General features: G+C 43.0%; 1 protein-coding gene across 1 annotated transcript; it reads right to left on the bottom strand.

The window, feature by feature from the left end:
- Positions 1-2,641: 2,641 nt before the first annotated feature.
- LOC6581670 (protein hairy) lies at positions 2,642-6,569 on the bottom strand. The gene is made up of 3 exons (XM_002007356.4): positions 5,959-6,569; positions 4,551-4,646; positions 2,642-4,366 (listed from the first exon to the last, which is right to left on the bottom strand). The coding sequence occupies exons 1-3, from the start codon at positions 6,055-6,057 to the stop codon at positions 3,455-3,457; spliced, it is 1,107 nt and encodes a 368-aa protein (XP_002007392.1). The 5' UTR covers positions 6,058-6,569; the 3' UTR covers positions 2,642-3,454.
- Between the last annotated feature and the right edge of the window lie 8,194 nt (positions 6,570-14,763).

The raw sequence follows: 14,763 nt of genomic DNA, 5'->3' as shown, positions 1-14,763 counted from the left end.
TTATTGGTATGCTATGGTTTCTGCGAATGTGTTTAGGACCACAGCAGTGCACCTTCGTTATATATTCTATAAATTAATTGAAAAGCTGCCTCATCATATTGTCATATCTTATTAGCAAATTACACCATTTCCCGTTAACTGATCAATCACCATGACTTGTCATTCTTATTATTAATAACTATGCTATATCGAGCATAATTAATGAATCACATTTTACAACTTATGTCTCATGTTTTCTCTGGTTTTGGTGTGATTTTTATCAAGTTCTTCTGCTTGAACTACTTATGGAATATATACTTACATACATGTATTTATAAATGTTTGTGATACATATTTACACGACTGACGCACTTTTAGGAGCGAGAATAAAACGCAGTTTTGCTTTTGGAATTCTCGTATGAGTAATTCGTACCAATTCAGATGTTTTTTTTTTTTCTCTCTAGACAAAAGACAAGATTCAGTGATGACACAATGAATACAAATTAAATATAAGAACAGAGCTTAAGAATTTTAGATCAATATTCAGAACTCTGCCTGACTTCCAAATATTATATCGACTCTAATCAAGTCAAGCACTTAATTCGCACGCCACTTTTTTATGAGCTCATCATCTGAATGCATATCTCAGACCCGGCGACGCGCTTTCCAGCACGATCTGAATATCTGAATATATAAACATTTGTATGTGAATACATATACAGATATATATGTATGTATGAATGCATGCACTGCATTTAGCTTTGGCTTTAGCCTTGGCGCTTGTTTATTTTCCTTGTGTATTTGAGTCATGTAGAAAGAAAACCAAATTCCTTTTTATCAAAACAACTCCCGACGAAAATAGATAAGCTGGGTCTCATGTGTTTGGCACAGAGTGTATGAAAGGCAGCGGGATAGCGTCGTAGAAAATATAAACTGCAGTCGAACTGAACTATCTCTATTCATCTGAAGTCCAATGTCCGATCTAGAAATCTGAAATGACTACAAAGATAATTTGACATTTTAGATACCCAACATCAAAAAATGAAATATTTTTTCAACTCATATTCAGCAGCTCAATACGTGGTATCTGCGAGCCCAGCATTCCCCTCCATTATAGTCTCACCATACATATATCTACTCTATTTATATATCTCACATACTTCGTCTCAGATTATCAGTATGACTTGGCATGAATTCAAAGGTATTTTTGTTGCAACAGACTTTGCGGAAACTTTTACGTCCAAGTCTTATTGCAGGGTATTAGCAATAGATTATATTTTGTTATTTGAACCACTCGGCTGCCACGTCCCCTATAATTCCAGTAACCAAGTTTATTGCACATTGTACTTGATTACGGAATATTACAGTGGCTGTCCCTGATTGTCTTACAGCGTCACAGTTTATGTGCCTCATGAGGCGAACAGCTTGATTAAAGGTGTTACCAACAGAGACGCTGTAAGATCTATGTATCTAACTATCTCTAAAAAAAAAAAAAGATGTAATTATATATAGCTTGCGTAAGGTTCTTTTCGTATGCTTTTAGAGCTCAAGCATCTTATGACTAAGCCAAATGTGGATTTATATGAAGTTGAATCTAAGAATAATCCAATCAGAGAAACCTAACAAGAATAGCTCATCAGCTACTCTGTATGATTCGCCCAGCTAAAATTGGATGCTCTAATAAGAATATTGCCTGCATATTAATATCATGAAGTAGTTCTATGTGCGTCAGTCATGAAACGAAAGGTCTAGAAAAAGCTGAAACAAAAGCTTAGGCGTCATCTAGAATAGATTCCTCGTATATTAAAATTTATATATTATTCAATCAGAGGCATTTTTTGTACATACCGGATAAATACAAAAAATAGCGTATCTTTTTTTAGATTCCCGAGCAAACTTAAGACTCAGTCAGACTGGGGAACTATCCTTATATACCCCTCATCAGTTTCTCGGCTTCCAATTCCAACTCTTTCGCTTCAAATGACTTTGTGATAACAAATTTTCTGCTGAATCGTTTGCTAACTGAACCAGTAGAAGCAGGGGAAGAAACAGAAGAAGATATTTTGAAAAAATTCTTGAGACTACAGTAAACATATCGTCAGGTTTCAAAAGTATTTCGCATATATTTTTTATGTACGTATGAATTTATATAAATGTATATGAATATACATATTTACAGTTATGGGGAAATACATAGTAAAAATGCTGCTGAAATTCAAAACTTTGCCTGATTAAATTGCAAAATATTTTGAAATTTTAGATATAGTAGAGCTTAGATATATGCACATATAGAAACATATATGTATATTTTGTTTACCATTTTTCTGTATATTAGTTGAAGGCTGTAGACTCTAGAGTCAATACACCAAGACGATGCCCAATACTATATGACGTTTTTCTCGCTCGCACTCCCTTTCTCTCTCCCTCTCTCCTTCATTCTCCCATAAAACCTTTTATCCGCTTTATCTTCGTTTTTTATTGGCCTTTCACCAGTTCTAGACAATATCCCGTAGACCTTTCCAAAACCCCAACCCAAAAATAAATAATACTTTTTGTGTTTAATTTTTTAGTAAAATTTTTTCAGATTTTATTCTTTTTTAGTAGCTGTTTTTTAGCTCAACTGTTTTTTTTTTTCCGTTGTTTTTTTTTTTTTTTTTTTTTCTTCAAAAATTCTTTTTCTCTTAGATTTCTCATTATGTTCACTATATCACGTGGTCTTACAAATAGTTTGCTATATACATAGCTTACAATAGATATAGATAGATATATATGCATATATACGTATAGAGGTGAGACTATATTTAAATGTAGAGATATTAGGTATTATATTATTATTATTATTATGCATTAGAGTTAAGTTTTTTAATGTCAAACAAACATGGATAGTTTGTGTGGAAGACTTTGAAGATTTCATTGCTGTTGACATATACATATATATGTATCTATGCAAGTGTATGTGTGTGAGCGAAACTCTAAAGTAATATTCTAATACATGATTCATGAGGCAATTTTACACCAAGTACTTGGATTGAGGTAGTTTGGCGACATGCAAAATACCATTTTGAGAAATGAATTCACAATAATAATAATAATAATATATAATAATAAATAAATTATAACAATATATGTGTGTGTTTGTGTGTGTGTGTGTGTGTGTGTGTGGGGATGGGTATGGATGCTCTTCATCTCGCTGAACAATTCTCCTTTAGAGAAATGCCCAAGTGAAACGTGGAGCGAATTAGGAGTTCCGCTTGCTCGAAACACTTCGATCGCAACATTTGCGTTATCCTAGCGAAATGTGATGAAATGTTTATGTGTGCGTGTGCGTGTGGATGTGTGTGTGTGTGTGTGCGTGTGTGTGTGCGACGCCCATCAGTCTTTAAAAGCGGTTTGCATTGTTTTTTGGGAGCAGTTGCAATGCGAGCGCCTGGCTCATTTCTTTACATCTTCTTCTTCTTCTGCTGTTTGCATATTTTTACCAGGGCCGCCAGGGCTGCTCCTCCTCCACCTTGATCTGCTTCTTGATGACCAGCGACAGGGGTTGTTGCTCCGCCAAATTGGAGCTGGGCACGCGCTGAATGACGGAGGGCTTCACATCCATTGGCTCGTAGACCGAGTTGGCGGGACTGGGCGGGGCATAGCTGCCGTGGCTGCTGCTGCTGCTCGGCGCCGACTCGTAGCCGGCCGAGGAGTGGGAGCTGGCGGAGCCGGTGCTGGCCGTACGCTGTGGCATGGACACCAGTTGATGGTGATGTTGCTGCAGCTGTTGCTGTTGAGCGGCGGCGGCAGCGGCAGCGGCAGCTGCTGCAGCCAATTGTTGCTGTTGCTGCTGTTGCTGTTGCAGCAACTGTTGCTGCTGCTGCTGTGGCAAGCTCTGGGGCAGCACCAGGGCGATGCTACCGTTGGGCAGCTTGGTGGGTATCACCTGCATGCCATTGGGCAGAAAGTAGCCATTGGCATTGTGCTGGATCTGGCCGAAGAGATAAGGCGCCGCTGCTGAGACCAAGTTGTTGCTGCTGCCGCTGCTGCCGTTCGTTGCTGTTGCTGACTCCTGTTCGGGCGAGCTGGGCGGCGAGGGCAAGACGACCTGGGCGTGCAACGACTGTGCCTGGGCAGCTGCCTGCTGGCGCTGCTGATGGTGCAGTTCGCTCTTGACGCCATTGATGCAGTTGCTCAGATGTTGCAGCAGACGACGACGCTGGGCAGCATCCAGACCGGGGAAGCGGCTCACCTCATTCGCACAGTCGGCAAAGCCGGCCTTGAATTTGTTGATGATCTTCGGATCGGCGGCCTGTTGCATGGCAGCTTGCTGACGCTGCAGCTCTTGGAGATGCTTCACTGTCTTCTCCAATATGTCGGCCTTTTCCAGCTTTGAATGACGCGCAGGCTGCAAGGAGAGAGATCAGAGAAAATGTGAGGATTAGTTATGGGTTTATAAGAAGTGTAAAGGGAGCTAGATATACAGATGTAGATTTATAGAGCGAGGGGTATAGACTTCCTAACTTTCTATATATCTATCAATCTATATACAGAGGCAAAGATCTTGTAGTTGGATAGTATAAGATACTTACGTCTTTTTTGGTGGCATCTAGTATGAGAGTCTTCAGCTCGTTGAGGCAGTTGTTGATGCGTGCACGACGACGTTTTTCCATAATTGGTTTGTTTGACTGCAAGAAAGAGAGAGAGGGAAAGATTTCAGATTAGTCACGAGTTGCAAAACACGAGTAAAATTTTTTTCTTCTTTTTTGGAACTCTTTGACCTCATGCAGCGTTCGACAACAACAAAAATAAAATCATATGCGTGTGGCTTTAATTGGACACGGGGACTCTCAACATTGTCATCAGCATTGAGTCGAGCAATTCTGGCTGGGGGCCAAAACACAGAAGCATGGCGCGTGCTCTATTTATATATATATATTATATATATACATATATATCTATCTGTTGCACTCGCAAGTGCTGGCCAAAAATAGTTTCTTGGTTATAAATTACGATAAGCAACGAGCCGATGCGGCCAAAAATAAATAACCAATACGCAGGTATTTCGAGCAACAACAACAAGGTCGTCGTGGGAAATTCGAAGACGCAAAACAACAAATTGTTGTTGTTTTTAATTTATTTTTTGCAACAGTGAAAAAATTAAGAAATACAAACAGAATGAAATTATTTTTGGTGCTGGCCAAATTTGGCGCAGCTCAAACGCCCGCACTGTATGAAGTCAGCGGGCAAAAGCCAAAAGCGGCCAAAAGCATAGCCATAGGGCGAGCAGCTTTTAAGCAGCCAAAAGAAGCTGATGAGCGACAATTGCAGCGACCACGCGCCAAATGGAAGCCGCTCAAGTGGGCAGCCGCAACCAATTTTGGGTGGCACTCATGAATGGACCGGCCAGCTGTCCGTCCGTTCGTCCGTCTATCCGCTGTCTGTCTCCATGAATGAAGCCCAAACGTAAATGCCGCCAACGCCAGACGCCGCTTTGTGTTGGCGAGCCGACGGCTTTTTTTTTTCACTCTTGATAAACAGTATTTTTTCTATATGGTTACAGTTGTTGGCATGTGGGAGCCGACGACGACGAAATGTGGCCAAAAAGGAAATGCATTTGGGCAGCAAAATTGGCAAACTGTGTGTGGGACACGCTCAGTGCGTGTGTGTTTGTACAAAGTGGGAGACAACTTGTATGGGATTTATGGGATGTATGGGATTTATAACGTGTAAACATTTATAAATTTCCTAAGAAATATGCCCAAATACGAAGCTGAATAAATAAATATTTATTCGAAAATAAAAGCTAAGGCGAATAAACACTCTATTTAGCTAGCGCATCTCTAATCATATGCAAAAATAGCCCAAGCTAATTTCAAATGCCAAAATAACTAACGACAGCTTTTTAGCACGCGCACCTCTAGTTCGCTCGCTCGCACTTTTAATCCAAGTCTTTGCAATGCAACGGTACTTTTTTTTTGTTACACATTTGACACTTACCCTGCGGTCACTCTTGATGGGTGTCTCCTTCAGCTGGGTGGGCACCACGGCCGCGCCCACTAAGTTGGGACTCATGTTTGTTGTTACGCCGGTAACCATCTCGATATCGGCTATATATTGCTTATGCAGTTTAAGACACAGTTTGATTTTGTTATTTGTCTCTGTTTTTTCACTGGCGGCAAATGCAGAAATTTGCTGCGCACTGCTTTGATTTGTTTGTTTTAATGCAGTTCTATGATTTGTTTATTTTTCAGTTTTCAGTTTCAAGATCACTTTTCACTTTTCTTTCGCGCAACGACGAATCTACGTAAAATACGTTATAGTCTTTGCTTAGAGTGTTTCTTCTTTTCTTTATTTTGTATTCTTCCGCTTCAAAGAGAGAGGCAACCGCACGCTACGAGTTACGGCAAGCGAATGGCTGTCTGGTTCTGAATGCAGCCCGATTAAACGTTTCTCGAAGTACGAACGAGGCGAGCGAGCAACGATCGTCACGATGGCGAATCGTCAAAGTGTGAGTGTGCTTGAACGTTTGCTCGTATATATATATTTTTGCGTGTGTGCGTTTTTGCTGGCGACTACCACCTTATCGCTAGGCTTACAGCAGACGACTGACGATTGATCGACAGGTTCGTTGGCTAAATCGAAATCGCCGCAGCGAGGCGCGGGCAGCGGCAGCGCGAGCCACACGACCAGTCGGCGGCATATTTACACACACACATACATACAGTATATGTGCGACTGCATACATTTGCGTTCGCATGTGTAGGTAGCAACGATGTCGGCTCTACCTGTGTGCGCAGTCATTGTTGTTGTTGTTGCTTCTGCTGCTGCCGTCAGTTTACCTAAGCCGCAAGCCGCGGCCTCTGCGAGAGAGCAGCACACAGTTACTCATACGCCCCCCTCTCCGAACGAGCAAGAAAAAAGCACTGCAAGTTCTATTGGGCATTTCTTCCTTTTTGGAAATATTAAAACCCCCAGTGAGCGTGCGAGCGGGATTCACAATATGCGCGAGAGTGTGTTAGATAGAGATAATCAATAGCGAGAGCGAGAGCGTTCGCCGTGCTGATTCATGCGGCCAACGCGACGACGCGTCGACGACGTCGTCCCATAGAAGGTGAAAATAGCAAGCGGCAGCAGCTCACCCAGAGACTTAATATTGATATGACGCCACCCCAGCGCCGACAGGTGTGGATGTGTGTTTGTGTGGCGATTGAGTGAATGTGTGTGTGTATGTGTTATGATGTCGTGATCAGTGGGGTCGCTAAACAGTAAACAAGATCACAAGGTTGCTCACGCTGTTGGGGCTGTGCGCACGCCAAGCGGAAGCGGGCGACAGCGCAACACCTGCGTCACTCACTATCTAACCAAACGCACGCACACACGCACTAATGTTCCAAATTATGTGTAGTAGTTCTTTTTTGGCTATGTAACTGTAACCCATTCAATTCGCCTTAATTAAGCTAGGGAAGGTCACTTACACTAAAGCGCATGCGTATGAGTGAATGTGTGTTTGTGTGACTGTGTTAAATCAATCGGCAAGGCTGATGAGCACGATACACGTGCGTCGGACAATGCTTAGGTTCGTTTTTATGGCGTCTACGTGCACGGCGGACTTTCACGTTTGGACTTATCAGTTTTTTCGAAGGCTGGCGCTTAAGTCACACCAGGCAAGAGAATAAATAGTTATTTCTAGTCTCGCTCTTCAATATATGTACGTGTGAGAGTGTGCAAAGTAATGTAAGCCAGTGAGCAAAAAGAGCAGAAACAGAACATCTCTATGCACATCCACAGACACACATGCGCAAACGAGAGCGAAAGTGAGCGAGCAAGCTTATGCATTGCGTTTAGTAACGTTCTTCCAAGCCAAGCTGCAAAAGCTTCCAGTTGCTGAGAGCACTAATGTAGTCCAATGGTAGCTTTCCATTTGAATTCGTACTCAAAGCTCTTATAAAATGTTGTCAGTTATTGCATTGTTTATGCATTTGGCAATGTGGGTCAATTTTCTGCGAGTGTGTGCGTGTAGTATAAGTCACGAGTTTTATGCGTTTTATTGCTGGTGTTTAGAAGGTTGCCACGTCGAACAGACCCCCGGCCAGAGTCCGCCAGTCGAGCAACACCTTCGTGTTCCAATTACAATTTGGCAGCCGATCAAAAGGCTGCCGCCCGCGGCTGGCGTTGCTGGCGGCACTTGTGCATGCCAATTTAATTGCACACGGGCAGCGTTTACATCATGTGGCTGCTGCTGCTGTTGCTGACGCTGCTTCTGGCCAAAAACAGCAACTGGCAGCTAAGGTGTAGGATGTGGGCACACACAGATATATATACACCCATACACAAGCAAATACAGTTGTTTGGCGCGCCTGATCGCATGCAGCGTCTAAAATAAACTGGCAAAAATTTATAGTCCACACACACATACACACAGATACAGATACGCACGCAAAAATGTGCGCATTGCTAATTGCGTCTATATTTAAACGTAGCAGCCCAGCGGGAGCAGCGGTACAGAGCGCCAAAGGCGGCGGCGTTACACCAACGAACAGCAGCAACAGCGACGTTGGCAGCGACGCCCACGCGCCAGACGCTGCCCTGCTGGCCAGTGGCCACAGCGCAGCAATAACAGCAGCAGCCCCATGTAACTAAAAATAACAGAGTGAGAGAGGCCAAGTGAAAGAGAGCGCGTAAGCGAGCTCGCTCTTAGATCTGCTGCCGCAGCTGAGAGAGTGATGAGCAGCCTTCATGGCCACCCGCCATGCTAAATAGATTTGCCTACTACATTCTCGCGATTAAAATGCCATAAAAATAGCCAAAGCGTGTGAATGCGCTAAACGTACTGCACTATTATTTTGAGACGCCATTGTCGCTGTTGTTGGGATTGTTGTTTGGCGTTGCCATTGGTTGCCATGCACTTATTGGCGCTCTGCTTATTTTTTGGCAATGCAGCAGCAGAGACACAAATCTTTGCCCAATTGCCGCCGTTGTTGTTGTGCAAGTATTTTATTACTCATTAACGTAACGACGCATTTTGGGCCAACGGGCCGTAGCCACTGCCAACGGCGCCGCTGACGTCGCACAGAGTTCAATATGGTTTGCTTAAGAGACTGTGGGATGAAGAGGAAGAGAGAGCGGGGGTGGGGGTGGGCGTCTGCTTGTTTTTTGTATTTGCGGCAGCAGCGTCAGCCAAAAAAAGAAGAATATCGAGAAAAAAAAAAAAACAAATAAACAACGGTAGACGTTCTAAATTTAGCAACAGGTAAAAAGCTCAAAACAAACGGTTTGTTTTTATTTTTGGTATACATTTTGTTGTTATTTTCCTGGGGTGGGGTATCGGCTATATAAGGGCAAAGGCAGATCGCGTGATGCGGAAAAGTTAGCTTTTGAATGGACAGGGATAGGTGAGGGGGTGAGCGATGGCCGAGGGGTTTGCTTAAAATACAGTTATACGGAGGCACGCAAAATGTTCCGTTAATTTGAGCACGTATAACATATAAGCATATACATATATATTTTTAGGCATGATCGGCTAACTCAGGAGTTGTGAATTATCATTATTAAAGCTCGCATTGGGGATTGCCTAAGAAATTATAAATAAAGCAAGACTAAGGCTGGAAATTATATTTATTAAAATTTTAGGCGGAGACTTTTTTGAATGAATTCTCAAGAACTGCAAAACAAAGTCGAGACTAATGGAATGCGGAGAATTTGAGATGTTCTACTCGGCAACTAAATACTGACGGAAAAAAGATCATTTAATACTAGTAGTCCTAAACCCATAGATTATAGAGAACTGAAGGATATACTAAGTAGATATCTAACGACTACTTAAGTAATCATGACTCTTCCAACTTTATCTTCACTTTATTCTATCTACCACCTCAGACTATTAGTTATTTCTTCCTAAAGATTCAATTAAGCTTTCCGTCTCTGCCAGCAGCAACATCTATGGGATCATCCTTTAAGGATCCCCTCATATAGCAGCTCAGTCTACCATTTTGTATAGTCTAAGTGTAGCTTGACTTTTCGACTTTTCGCTCGATTCGGCATCAAAAGTCAGGTCTTATAAAGTCAACTGCTTGGATGTTTGGTAAATATTCAAGAAAATTTCCATGCAAGTCATATGCAAATCCTTTCGCTGGAAAAGTCAGTCCAACCCTTTGGCTAGGATGTTCGGAAGGCTCAGCTTGGCTGGAACAGTAGCTGATGGGCGTTGAGGACTTCGGATTTAGGCGAAGCTACGATGATACGGAGCTTAGTTTCGAAAACCGCGTTAATTAAATCAGTTTGGACACGCTCTGATGATCGGACGAAAGGGTTTGGCGAAAGGATTAAGTGTGCGTGGCACAGTGGCAGTGACAGTGGCAGTGGTACACAGGTACCTTGGGTTTCTATTAACAGGATGATCATGCACATCAAAGGGCTAAAACCACACACCCATAAAACTGAACGTGCAACAATGGGAAGGAACGCGTGTGCAAAGGCCGCACAACCCGTCCACCACAGCCGCAGCCAGTTCATCAAGGAACAACTCTTCTGTTTATTGCACCCTTTGAGCGAGCTGCTTTTTACCTAGTCAAGGGTTTTTGGCCAAAGGATTCTCTCACTCGGTCTCGGTCTCGGTCTCGGTCTCGGCCAGAGCCGTGACGGTGTTTGTTTATTTGCCATAAAAGGATTATGAACGTCCGAACAGGTAAGCGACAAAGGTTTAAGGCAATGCTAAAGGCTTCGGCTGCTGTAGGGTTAGACAAACGCACGCCCCTTTCCTTAACCCGTTGAGCCAGAGAGCTAGAAGTTTCCTATGAGTGAGTGCTATGAGCTCTACTCTAATGTTCTCTAGTGAGAGAGACTCGGCTTCACTCATTCTCCTTCGCCTTCTAAGAGCTTGTTTCCTTTCCTCTGTTGTTTTTTGCTGCCGCACAATCTCGCCTCATCATTTCCACTAAAAAAGTCAACTTTCGGCTCATAAAAAATCATCGTTTTTTTTTTTTAACTGCCGTTGCGTCTAGTTGCGTAAAAAACGAACGCACTTCCGAGTAAAAAGTCGCCGTTCGCAAATTCTCTTGCGAATTTCAAAATTTTGTTGACGACAAATTGCATAAAAAATGCAACTGCATTTACGAGTTCGCTAAAAAAAAAGAGAAAAGAAAAAGAAAATCGACGTATCTAAAAAATGGCAAAGATCCGATCCGAGCCTAGGCACACTCAAGGTGAGGATGGGTTTGATGGGCCAACACAAAAGCGCAACATGCAGAAGGATTTTATGGTTTTATTTAGGGTTATTTACGCTCTACGCCTCAATGCCAAATCAATTGGCGTGCAAACGTCAACTCCTCACCCGCTCTCGCTGGTTCTGCCTCTAGCTCTCGGTCTCCCTCTCTCTGTCTACCGCTCTCACTCAGCATAGTGCTGGCTCTGTCTGGCTCTACCTGCCGGCACGAAGGAGTAAACGGAGGAAAGAGTTCTTTTACCTACGCGTTAGACTCGCGCCGAAAGAGGTTTTTCGGCATAGGGTAGAGTTTAGGGTTTCCACGGATTAGCTGACTGCTTTGGCTGTCTCTATCGGGGTTTTGGCTTTATGAGCGGCTCGCTAATGTGCCGCATGTCCTTGATGCATAGCTGCTGCTGCTGCTGCCGCTGCTGCTGAGAGTCTCTGCCTCTGCCTCTGCCTCTGCTGCTGCTGTCCGATTCGCAAAGAGTTTTTACGACACGCAACAACAACAACAACACAACAACCGCAACAACAACTCGTCTCTTTCAAATCCTTGCCAATTTCCGGGAATATTATTTGCGTGGTTCATGCATGCTTTTGCACAGCCGCTAACAAACGCCAGAGGGCGCTGCGCATACAAATTTTTAATCGCTCTTTGGGGTTCGCTTCGACTCCTAATTGAGGGAGTCGAAAATTTGTAGCAAATGCACCGTTAGATGCGCAGCTGGCGATTCGTCTGCGTTTCGTTAATCTACATAAATATTTTGCCTAATGACAGGATGTTTTTTTTTTGTTTTTTTGTTTTATTTTTCGCTTTGATTTGCTTTGCTTTGCGCCACGAACGATTCGACGATCGACAGACACTTTTTCCCACACAGCCAAGAACGCGTTCGAGTGGGCGTCGTGTTTTGGTAGCCACAGCAAAAATGCAAAAATGCCATTAAAAAAAGTATAAAGAGAAACCAACAACAACCAGATGAAATTGTGGTGCATTCATGTACGTATATAGATCGTTGAGGTGCTAAAAATGTTTTACGAGTCTTCACAAATCGTGACCAGACTTTGACTCAGACTCTGACTGGAAGACTCGAGACTCGAGACACAGATCCAGACCCAGACCCAGACCCTGAGAGTGCAATCCAAGCGTAGACAGCAAAAGGTGTTGAGCATATAAAATGATGCAAAAACGAAGAAGAAGAAGCAAAAACAAGAAAACAGTTAAATTGTGGATGGTTAGGGTATCAGCAGTGAGGTATATATAGCATAATATACAATCATAAATTTATGTATATGTGATCAGGCTTAAAATTTTAAGTGTTTACTAAATATAAATATAAATTTATATATACATACATATAAATAATTTTTATAATTCATATATATAAATAATTTTTATTTTATTTCTTATATAATAAAAACTTAAATATGAATTAATATTTTTTAAATTTATATAATACATGAATTTATTAGAATATTCGTAATGAAAGAGTCTAATAATTATTGAGTAAAATAGATCCCTTGCTATAAGCCTAAATTAATATATAATGCTGCCAATTGCCAGAACTTTTCGAAGCACCCCAAAAGCTATTAAAGGGCATCAAAGAGCGACAAGGGAATCGCGTGCAAAAGGAGAAGCTGATGCAGCGACAATCGCCCCAGTCAGGCCGAAGAAATCCACTGTGGCATCGATCATAAATGGCAAAGAAACAAAAAAAAAAAGAATTGGGCATCGGGAATGAGAATGGGAATAAAAAGAGAAAAATCAGCAGAAGAAGAACTCGAGTGGAGTTGGCCAATGGAAACCATTGCATGCACTATTGAACTTACTGAATGAAAACCGACAGGCAACAGCAGCAGCAGCAGCAGCGACTGAGGCAGCGGCAGCGGCAGCTGAGGCAGAGCCAGAGGCCAGTGGCGGCAACTGCAACCAGTTGGGGCAACACAAACATGCCCAGTCAGGCGTTTGTTGCGCCAACGGCAGAGCTGTAATTTACACTGCTCAGCGCTGGGGTGGCGTTGCCCCAAACATCTTCTCAGCCAGCCAAGCAGCCAAGCAGCCACACAGCATCCCAATGCCGCAGCGTCACAGCGGGCAGCTTGTCACGATAGGAGCCGCAGTTGGAGTTGGAGTTGGAGTCGGAGTCGGAGATCATGCCCGACGATTACCTAAACGCACGCGGCCTGAGTGGGGTGAGGGGCGGGGCGAGGCAGCTCTCTTGCCGAGATCCTTGAGCTGCGGCTGCATAAATTATAATGTGAGGGGCTGACCGGTTGCTGCTGCTGCTGCTGCTGCCTCAACTGATGCTGCGGCTGCTGCTGCTGCTGGCACACTTATTGCGCAAAAACGAAAAAAAGCGCGCTTCACGAAGCATGGCCAAAGCGCTGGTCGCGTATTCGAATTGCCACTGTAGCGGGGCGTGTTGTTTGGCTGAGGGCTGCCGGGAGGGCGGGGGGCTTAGCTGGCTCTGTGGCCCTCGATGCTGATCGGTCGTCGCGCCGGCGCATTGTTTTCATTTTATGGAGATTAACATTTTGCGTCTGCCAACGCCGTCGCCGCCGTCGCCGCCGACGCCGCCGCCGCCTTCGACTGATATCAGCATCTGACAAGCATCCAAGCATCCGCTGTCCGCTGCAATAACTTCGGCTGCAGTTTAACTTGAATACCCTATAGCCAAAAGGGCATGCCGAATAGTTGGGCAGCTTTTGGGAGAGTTGTTGGTAATGAAGTTAAGTATATTTATTGTGTTTTACTAACCTATGATTAAGTTTGGAAAGAGTTCATACTATTTGTTTATTAAACAATAAAACTTTTGGAGATTACATAGCTTACCTTTGAGATCTGTGAATAGCTTAATAATCCTAAGGTCAGCCAAGAGCACGATGTAGAGCTTAATCATATTAAGGACAGCTAAGAGTGGCTTGCAAATAAGGAAAAATTAACATCTGTATTAAGAGATCACTAAATGAAAGACAGTCAAATAATATGAAGAGTCGATCAGAAGTTTTATGAGAGCTTTTTAGATACATATCTGTTCAGATCTTTAGCTGATCTCTGCTCGCTGCAATGCAGTTGCAAGATAACCCAGTTTAAATAAGGGTCTCACAATCATATATAAAGACGAATCTGACGCTTCAACCACCAATAAAACTCATATGAATATAAACATTATTAATCAATTTCTAATAGTTCTTAACTTCTTCTTTTTCACGTAACTTTTCAACTACCCATAAAGGGTATTCGCAGGGTCATTTGACATATCAAATGGTAAACTGAAGTTTTTTATTGTTGTTGCGTTCTCCCTTACAGATTTGACTTGTTTTTCATTTTGGCAAGTCACGACCCGCGTAATGAGCCAACTGCAGCTCCATGGACCGGGACTGAGGCTTATGATCTTCTCTTTGTCTGTTGCAAAAGGAAGTCGTCGCATTGCCGTCGACTGCCTGACTGCCTGACTGCCCAAGTGACTGACGCAGAAGAAGGAGAAGAAGACGAAGACGAAGAGGGGAAAAAATGTTAATTTTTTCTTCACATTGGGCAATGCGACGATAATTAACCTCGTTGGTGTTACGGCATGAAAATCGATCCAGTTGCTGAAAAA

This window comes from Drosophila mojavensis, unplaced genomic scaffold (assembly GCF_018153725.1).
Source record: "Drosophila mojavensis isolate 15081-1352.22 unplaced genomic scaffold, ASM1815372v1 contig_74, whole genome shotgun sequence".
Taxonomy (NCBI): Eukaryota; Metazoa; Arthropoda; class Insecta; order Diptera; family Drosophilidae; genus Drosophila; species Drosophila mojavensis.
Note: the sequence above shows the minus strand (reverse complement) of the source record. Positions and strands in the feature narration are given on the sequence as shown.